Source organism: Engraulis encrasicolus, chromosome 23 (assembly GCF_034702125.1).
Source record: "Engraulis encrasicolus isolate BLACKSEA-1 chromosome 23, IST_EnEncr_1.0, whole genome shotgun sequence".
Lineage (NCBI taxonomy): Eukaryota > Metazoa > Chordata > Actinopteri > Clupeiformes > Engraulidae > Engraulis > Engraulis encrasicolus.
The window spans coordinates 10,262,793-10,272,792 of record NC_085879.1 but is presented as its reverse complement, the minus strand read 5'-3'; the positions used below and the strand labels follow the sequence as shown (position 1 = coordinate 10,272,792).

Sequence of the window (10,000 nt, the reverse complement as noted above, 5' to 3'; positions counted from 1 at the left end):
TTTATTTTAGGGATACATCTATTAGCACTAATACATACAATATTAATGCCTGTGTAAGTAACTTGTAAGGCATGTACTAAGCAAAATAAGACAGTTGTTAAGCATGTTTTCACAAATGTCTTGTTCATGCCCAATTAGGGATTTACTACTAATATAACCTTAGTAAGGACCAGTAAGCCTATATTTCTATTTATTAGTAAGTAGTAAGTGGCAGAATACAATGTGTATAAGCTCCCGACACACTGTGTGAACAAACCCTGAACAGTGTGAAAACAGATGCAGAATAAGGGTCCCTATTCTAAAGTGATGCATTGGTCAGCCCAGATGGCTCAGGGCCTCCGCACTACCAAAAGCCCCCTCATTACCTAGGGCCCCCACACCACCGAGCCCCCCGGATCTAAGGTATATTAAATAATTAACAATTATCCAGCTGAGTCATAAACTTTTCTCTTTTTCATAACAATGTAAAGATGGTAACAGGAGCCTATATATAGCAAGGATGGAACGTACACTTGTCAATGGTGGTGGGTTGGTGAGATGTACTTTTTTTCATGTACCACTGAGTTTTAATTGTAAAAACACCCCAAAATAAATGCAGAACATTAGACTAATAGTTTTGAAACAAAACTAATCTATTCTTTTGTGATAATTAAATTAATGTTTGAGAACATTAGCTTCAATAATTGCAGTGCATGATGGGTACGCAATCTAGGACAACAGACAACCTACCCAGCTCTGAGCCTACGTCCTTAGCTCCTCCCCTCACTCGTAAAATTTAGATGCTATCCAAAACAATTTTCCATGTACGTAACAACAGAAATATTATCATTGCTGCATTGGCCATGCATTGCATTTCTGACTAAGGGCGTACCCATCATGCACTGCACTTCTTGGAGCTAAGTTTCTCAAGCATTAACTTATTTATCACAAAGGAATAGCTTAGTTTCACTTCCAAACTATTACTCATCGTTATATTCTGCATTTATTGTAGGGTTTTTACAATTAAAACTAATTGGTGTATGAAAAAAAATGACATCTCACCACCCACCGTCATTGAGAAGTTTACGTCCAATCCTTGCTATATAATGCTTCCAATCACTGTCTGATACATTGAGTAGAATAAGTGAGATCTACATATCTAATGAGACTCATACAGATACAGAGATGTTCTTACACTTTACTGCCCGGGGGCGGGGTGGGGGTTAGAGTCTTAAGTAGTCTTAAGTAGTGTGGGGGCCCTAAGCCATCTGGGCTGAGCGATGCATTACTTTAGAATAGGGACCCTTATTCCACATCTGTTTTCACACTGTTCAGGGTTTGTTCACACAGTGTACCAGGAACTTATACACATTGTATTCTGGCCCTTACTGCTTACTCATAAATAGAAATCTAGGTCTACTAGGTCCTTAATAAGGTTATATTGGTAATAAATCCCTTATTGTGCATGAACAAGACATTTGTGAATACATGCTTAACAACTGTTTTATTTTGCTTAGTACATGCCTTACAAGTTACTTATACAGCCGTTAATATTGTATGTATTAGTGCTAATAGATGTATCCCTAAAATAAAGTGTTACCAAAAATAGCTCCAAGGCTGATTGATTAGCTGCACTAGACGATCAATAAACCAAATTGGTCCGCGTGTACTAATGGACACCAGGCTAAAGCAAATGAAGGAAATGGCCTTCAAAGTCCCACGCCAGGAGGAAGTCAGGATCAGGATCTGCTCGTAATTTACGTCACCACAGACAGGACGTGATTATCTGATTCAATTAATCAATTGATAACTGAAATTGTCTCCTGGCTGGACGACCAATAAAATAACATTATAGGCACAATAAATCTGCAAGTGGTCCTGATCCAGAAAGCATTGGCGTGCCCAGTAGTATAACAGTCCTCTGTTTATCACATCACCATGGCAAGCCCAGATGATAGCAGATCACCCAGTCAGAGGTGAAGATACTTGGTTCAAAAAGTAATAACCCTGTCATATCTCTCATCCAACTCTTTTTTTTTAAAGCAGGTTATGACATTCTATTCTAATATTGAAACATTCAATTTCAGAACAGAATAGAATTTGTCAAAAAGATTGATCCGCCTCTTAGTGAAATCCCCTGTATTTAATGCCCAAGTATGAACAACTGTGACCAATTTTCTTTCACTTACAGTAGATAAGATGTCCAACTCTGCAGCATGTGCAGAATGAGGAACGCTGAGGAGAATACTAATGTGTGTTTGTCTGGCCTCTGAGCCTTCAGCATCTGCCACCATACCACAAAAATCCCCTTACGGATGGACTAGAATACATCTATGAGAAAAGCTGAATTCAAGGTGGAGATAAGATGTGCTCTTTACCTATCGATGTAAACATTCCCTCTCTGAAGGGAATATTGTTGGACTGGAAACCCACGGGCCCTGTTGAGAAACACAATGACTAAGCCCATGTTGAAATAATGTACATACAGCACATCTGCTTGCACAACGGGATGATCTTGCACAGTAAAGCAGAACATCTGAATACATTTTCAAAGTGGAAGGAAAACATTACAATGAATATATTCTATGTGATCTATAATAAGTAAGTAATACATTATTATGATATGTGGATTTGTAGATAGGTGTGTCATAAGTGTATGTTGCTAAAGAACTTAGTTTCCTTCAAGATCAATAAAGTGTCTCTACTCTGCTGTACTAGTAGTGGTAGTTTTGCTTTCTAAAAGCTTTTTGAGAAGCCCTTGCAAACTCACATTCATGGACTCCAAAGTAGTTGCCCACACCGTGTCCTGTGCCATGGCCGTAGTTCAGGCCCACTTCCCACAATGCCCGGCGGCCCAACATCTCCATATTGATGCCTAAAAAAACACAGCATAGCACACAAACATGAGCCTGTGAAACACACGATGATCTCCAGAGAAATGATGGGGACCACTACATAAATATGTCAAGAGAAAAAGAGACTGCAATTAGAGACAAGACTGTGAACCCCAATTATCACACATTATAACCTCCAGTGAAATTATAAAGATCCCTTCATATTGGTGCCCAGGAAACAGATGACATAATATTCAGACATGAGGCTATGAAACACAACTATCACACGCGATTATCGCCCTTCACAAAGGAATTCTCTTCTCTGATTGGCTGATGGAGTTACCATTCATTTCATTGAACAGATGAAGCGTCTAACTTGGATGCGTAGAATCTTCATTTGGAATGCAGACGGTATCTAAGGGATATTGTAAGCCTCCACCTCGCCATTAACTTTATCGAAACCGGTCGCCTTACAGCTGTTATCCACACTTGACACACAGAGTTGGTCTAGAAAAGCACATCAACCATTAGTTCTGTCAGAACCATTTCAGTCAAGAAACACAAGAGACGAATATAAATGAAATTTATTTTATTGAAATTATGAATTACATTTGGCGGTATAGCTCTGTTCGGAGGAACCCCCCTATTTCCATGAGCAGCATGGAAAAGCATTTAGTCAGGGGCCAGCAGCAGTTTAGGGAATTCTCACCCCAGCAGGACAGGGCGAGAGATAACCCCCCATGAACAGAGCCAAGCGACGTGACAAGAGAACATGTGATATCATAGCCTACACGACAAGGTGGACTAGAGGAGGTGGTGGGTAGCAAAAACCGAGCAGTATACAGTTGAGAGGAAGTGGATAGAATTTAAAAGGCGTGCCGAAGCTGTGTGGCCAATCGCTAGGGAAGAAAGATCATCAGCTGAGGGAATGCACCTGGATCAATTAGGAATTAATTAGATGAAGGGGAGGGCGGCAAGCTTCTTGACTACCATGGCCTGGCCAGAACTGACGTTAGTACTTTATTTTGCTGTTACATCAGCCAGAAACTAATGAAGTGCCTTGGATGAGGAACACTACACTTTTCACGCGTCATTCAAGCCCAGGTCAAGCCAATTACTCTCTTTGGAACAACATAAACTGAGTGAATGAGAATCTTCACAAACATCACACATCACATCAAAATGTTGATGCCCTTGGAGAAACAAATAACAAAACATCCAAATACGAGGTGGATGCCATAGGACAGTGTTTCTCAACCTGTTTTGCACAAATGCTCTCTTGACTTCATCAGGAGCTTTCTAGGGCCTAGGAGGAACAAGCAGCACTACATCCAGACACAAGGAGGCTGTGACTCACACCTAGCACACAAGATCAACCTCTAGAGAAATTACAGAGACCCCTGGTGGACAAATTGCAACAATCTTCATAATGTCAGGAGAGGGCACAGTTGAGAGACACTACACTGCCACGTGAGCATGATGCCACTGGATCTTTTTGTCCCACGACCTGAAACGGGTTATGCAGAGGTCGGAGAGAGCTTTTGAGAGGGCATGCCTGTGCCTGGGACACGGTTGTCTCGAGAGGAGCTGGTGGTAGCAGGACACTAGCTGGGATCGGTCGTTTGCCACGGCCTGAGGTCCAGGTAAATGGGACTTCACACACATTTCACTCAACATTAGTTCAAAAACACTTGTACGACCACGTTAGTGCCAGGTGGTTAGATGGGGGGCTCTCTAAATTCTTAACAATAACTTCACTCTAACATGGGGTGCGGGTCAGACTACTTTCTCCTGTCCTTTCCTGGTCCTCCCATCCTCTTGTTTCGCTGTTGTCCTGATTCCATGAAGTTCACAACTCAACATTCAAGAGTTTATTGTTGGGAGTACACTACTACTAGTAGTAGATTAAAGTAGCAGATTAAAGTGCATCAGAGATTAAAAGTGGCACTAGTGCTTGATCCCCCCACTCATCACCCTTACAACAAAGTGTAAGTTTTAGGTGTGAGTCTTTGGTATTGAGTTAAAGCATTAATGATGCGCAGCCTTGCATCACAAGGTAGGAGGCAACAGGAAAGGAAGGGAGCAAGTGTTATGATTTGCAATCTGCACTCTGGCATGCTATATGAGGAGGATCTCTCACCTCTTGTTCCATCAGGGAAGATATTTCGGGATATTTCAATGTTACCCATCAGCACACGGGTGTAAGCCTCCTGTTTGATATCAAAGAAGTAAAACAAAACAAAACATGTCAATGTCATGTATGAAATCAGTGTTTCATGATAGTTTCCCCCCATTTTAAACATTCAAGGCTGCCTGAACATTTTATTTTTTTATTTAGAAAAAACAAAAAACATGTCAATCTTAATCTTTCAAGAGCACACCTGATAAATGAATTATTCATACTGCATCAAGAAGCAACATGATCATTTACGTAGCCAGAGGTCACCCAGAAGTTTTTGCTGAATACATTAACCTACTAAAAGCACAGCCCTTTGATATTAATTTCAAAGACGGTGGCAATCAAAATCGCAGCTGATGCCATTTTCTTACCCTCTGGAAGTCTGTGGGAGTGCCCAGGTGAACTGTTCTGGTGATGTCGGTGGTTCCATCACTATAGCAGGGAAATGGTGTCGCAACAATGAGGCGTTAGTAGACAAAAAGCTTCCAAGGCAGCATGTTTCTTATTCAAATAGACAGTACTGTATATTTCTAAACGACTGTGTGGAAGGGGATAAGGTATGTTTTGTGTAGATGAAGAAATAATGGAACAAGAGTTGGTCAACTTTGTTGTCAATTCTAGCCTACAAATCATAAACAGGATAGCAACTGGAATTCTATTCAGCCCACAATGCAGCATCACAGATACAGTACTTACAGTAGTTACACATGTAAATCAAGTAAAACAAAGTAAGCATCAAGAGCTAGGGGTCTGCAAAGTAGAGTTTTTGGAGCATACGTACAGATACTGGCCACCAGAATCAACCAGGTACATCTCATCTACGCTCAGCACCCGAGCTGTTTCCTCAGTAGGACTGCAAAAGAGAAAGGGGCCAGACATGTGTCAGTCAAATATCACAGCATCCTTCCCAGAAAAAATGAGTCAAAGTTTGGTAGGTGTAGTAGAAGCATCTTACTCTACTCTACTACTGTACCTGTAGTGGGCCAGAGCAGCGTTGGGTCCACTGGCAGAGATGGTCTCAAAGCTGGGGCCCCTGCTGTTCTTCTGCTTGCTGAAGAAGACACCATCATGAAACACCATCATTTGGTGAGTACCCATTTGATACATTGTCCAATAGAAATGCACATGTACAGTTATATGGATATGATGGATATGAAATACTTTCAGTACAGCACATGTTTACCGTGTGTGTGTGTGTGTGTGTGTGTGTGTGTGTGTGTGTGAGAGAGAGAGAGAGAGAGAGAGAGAGAGAGAGAGAGAGAGAGAGAGAGAGAGAGAGAGAGAGAAGAGAGAGAGAGAGAGAGAGAGAGAGAGAGAGAGAGTGTGTGTGTGTGTGTGTGTGTGTGTGTGTGTGTGTGTGTGTGTTTCACACGCGTAGGCAGTATGTACCTGCGGCACTCATCGACATAACGTGCTGCTGTCACCTCCGTCTCTTTGCCTGAGGGGACGTTCTTCTCCAGCCACACCAGCAGCTGCATAACGGCCACCGCATCCCTCACCTGCGTAAGAACACACAAGCACGCAGGCACACACAGGCACACACACATATAGAGATCGATATATATGCAGTCTAAGACATCCATTCCACACGTAAACTAAAATCCACGAGCTATTCTCTAGGACCAAAATCCATGTTAGAGTGCATACAACTTCCACTTCCACGTATAACTTCCGACGCAGCATGAAGCCTATTACTTTCACATTTTGGGGGAATGGTCCTCTGCCTTTACAACAATTATGATCTGGTTTGACTTCATGTTTTGTGTGCAAAAACAGTCAAAGAAAACAACCCAACCCTCCTGAACAGATGCACAAGCTGTTCACATTAAAGGGGTATGCCACTATTTTGGGGCTTAATACAATTAAAATCGTTGGCTGGGGTTTATAAAGGTGGTAAAGTGTCTTATTTTTCATGTTAAGCGTTGTCTTGCTTTAAGACAAGTTAAAAGAGGGAATATGTCGCTAAGTCAATGGAGTCCGTGTAGCATTGTAGCATGCTACACGGATGCATTGACTTTCACTAGCTTAGCGACATGCTCCCTCTTTTAACTTGTCTTAAAGCAAGACAACGGCTTACATGAAAAATAAGACACTTTACCACCTTTATAAACCCCAGCCAACGATTTTAACTGTATTAAGCCCCAAAATAGTGACATACCCCTTTAACACCACATACAGTGGCATACACCAAAGCCTCCACTCCACATCAGCAGCAGCAGTGGTAGTAGCAGAGACCCGCAGTGCATTACAGTACAGCACAGCACAGCACAGTAAGGCCTCTGCCCACAGACAGGCAGACAGGCAGGCACATCCATCATCCTGTCAACGCAAGGCTCTCCATGAAAACACCAGATTATTACATTTCAGTGCCAGTGTGCTCGACTGGACAGTAGTGCCGCCTGCAGCAGCCTCATGATTCATTTCTCGTACTCGTGTGGAAGGCTGATGGGGCGTTTGATAGGATATTATAAAAGGCTTCCTCTCTCCCCTCCCCATGCAGTACTGGTGCGGTAAGCACATTTCAAGTTTTCGTAGCAAGCAGCGATATCATTCTGGATGGGTGTGTGGGCGGATGGTCACTGAATTGATATGATCTTGCTTTTGAGAGGAATACGGCAGAGCACTGTATGTTCATCTGGCGAGAGTCAGGTTAGCATTAGCACCAAAACGGTTATTAAGGCAACAGTATCCTGAAAGACAAGGTGCACGGGTTTAAAAAAAAAAGTTAATTAGAGCTTAATCCTCTCATAGTGAACTATTTCTCAGTGTTCGGCTTAACTTGTGTCTTCTACATGCATTTGTACACTAGGCTACAGTAGGCTATGTTACATGGATGAGGCTACTACCAAGCAGACCACTCATTCAATAACATAAATGTTTTGATTAACAAATTGAAACCCCACCAACTGAATCTCTGTCACTAAACTTAATCACTACATATCTTCTATATGCTGCCACCTTAGCCAGGCCACCTTGTTGGGCTGAACGTGTGTGAAATGCAATGTCATTTCTTCAACCACACTCATATCTACCAAAGACAAATGTATCCATCACGAGACTGTAAAAGACACTCTTATCTTATCAACAAAAGCAAGCGATTGGATAGCTTTGCATGGGGGCACTGAAAGAGCGTTTAGTGCAGGGGTCAGGAACCTATGGCTCTAGAGCCACATGTGGCTCTTTTGGGAAATGTATATGGCTCTTATTTATCTGGGGTTGCCAACCATCCCTTGAAATACAGAATGGTTCTATATTTATAAATTAATGTACAGGTTCCATATTGAATTGAAACGGGACATGGGACGTTAAAATGTGTTAAAATGCAGGAAATTACATCTTAGAAATATAAACTTTTCGGGGGGAGGACTCCCAGACCCTCACCATAATGATGTTGACAGTTGGCAACCCTCTACTGACATGTTATCAATTCAATTAATAACTTGACAGTAAACTCTAAGATTGTTGGGCTTCATTGAAATACATGCTTTTAATGGTATTCAGTGTTTTTAAAATGGTATGGCTCCCTGGAAATGTTCTTTTTTAAAAATTGGCGTTTATGGCTCTCTCCACCAAAAAGGTTCCTGACCCCTGGTCTAGTGTGTACTTGAAACGTGTGAACTTACGTGTGCCTCTCTCAGGATACGCTGTTCCGTGGGGTCCTTCACAGCTTTGGTGGTGAGCACAGGAGAGTAATCAGTGGTCATTAACTTGTCCTGGAAACAAAGAAAACGTTTACAATTAAATGAATTAAAATCATTATTTGTCATTCGTTCCTTTTTAGTTCAAAGTCCAGTCCAATGGAACATTGATTACACTAATCATATGATGTCAAACTTCAAGCTCATCATGAGACATTAATGATATTATAATGTTCTAGTGAAGAGATAACTCAGTGACCTTTGACACTGATGCTGTGTTCCATTATTCACCCTCTGTACTGTGTACCTTGTTTGAGTGCAGTGAAGTACCCTTTCCACCCTCCGCAATTCACGAGGCGAGTACATTCCGATTCCCGTTCTGTCTGATACACTTAACGGAAATGACGGTTGGTCGCGTGACATCCGAGTTTACCAACCGCCAATATGCAATTCAACACGGAAGGCACTGTTCCTTATGCTGACACTTTTTAAAGTTACCCCTGCCTCTAATACACATGGCGATTGTCTTTGGAATCAAAACTATGCTGTTATCACAGAGATTCAACCGTTTGACAGATCTGACACTCAACTACGTCACAAACATGGCGGCCGTTGAGTGCGAAAAGTGTACAGTAACACCACACTTCGAAAAATGGCCGTTTTGGGGGCGTTATCCGGGTAATTTACAGTACACTTTACCCTCGCGATTAGAAATGGAACGCCCTGCGTACCCAAACACAGTGCGGAAAGGGCGTTAAGTACGGGTAATGGAACACAGCATGAGACTTAAATGGAAAATGTGAACTCATTTACACCATACATCATATCCTGCTCTCGAGCCAAATCTCAGGCCAGTGTGTGTGTGTGTGTGTGTGTGTGTGTGTGTGTGTGTGTGTGTGTGTGTGTGTGTGTGTGTGCGTGCGTGTGCGTGTGTGTGCATATGTCTGAGTGGAGGTCAAAGAAAGTGGAGAAGAGTCCATTTTGTTTTACTCCTCTTTTATCAGTAGTTCATGTACGGTTTTTGGTGTTTCATGCTCACACTTGTGTCATAAAGCACTATTGAGAGAAGATGCACTGTAGGCCAAGCAAAGTGACTAGAAAAATGAGTACCCAGCATCCCATTTGAACCGAGTAACAAATTGCTCCGTGGAGTCAAATTGGTCTTTTCCCACCATTTTACCGTAATGTGCACGGACAGTGCATCCAAGATGAAAACATCTAAACATCACCTGTCTGTCATGGCAGGCCATGCATCTCATGCCCAGACTGAGGGGTATCTCACCTCGGGTATGAGTTCGTAGAGGGCCTGGTTGGTGTACTCGGTCCCTGCCCACACCCTCACGTTGGGGCGCGTCAGATAGGCCTTCAAC

The 10,000-nt window shown here is 42.3% G+C and overlaps 1 protein-coding gene across 1 annotated transcript in view; it reads right to left on the bottom strand.

The window, feature by feature from the left end:
* Window positions 1–10,000, bottom strand: part of xpnpep2 (X-prolyl aminopeptidase (aminopeptidase P) 2, membrane-bound) — a 21,057-nt gene that overhangs the window by 3,402 nt on the left and 7,655 nt on the right. Inside the window, exons 9-17 of the mRNA XM_063189342.1 lie at window positions 9,913–10,000; window positions 8,616–8,705; window positions 6,382–6,491; window positions 5,966–6,043; window positions 5,774–5,845; window positions 5,364–5,424; window positions 4,954–5,023; window positions 2,750–2,854; window positions 2,358–2,417 (exon numbers count right to left, since the gene is read on the bottom strand). The exon at window positions 9,913–10,000 is cut by the window's right edge and continues 111 nt beyond it. Of these exons, the coding sequence (XP_063045412.1) occupies window positions 2,358–2,417; window positions 2,750–2,854; window positions 4,954–5,023; window positions 5,364–5,424; window positions 5,774–5,845; window positions 5,966–6,043; window positions 6,382–6,491; window positions 8,616–8,705; window positions 9,913–10,000 (734 nt within the window). The remainder of the gene's footprint in view (window positions 1–2,357; window positions 2,418–2,749; window positions 2,855–4,953; window positions 5,024–5,363; window positions 5,425–5,773; window positions 5,846–5,965; window positions 6,044–6,381; window positions 6,492–8,615; window positions 8,706–9,912) is intronic.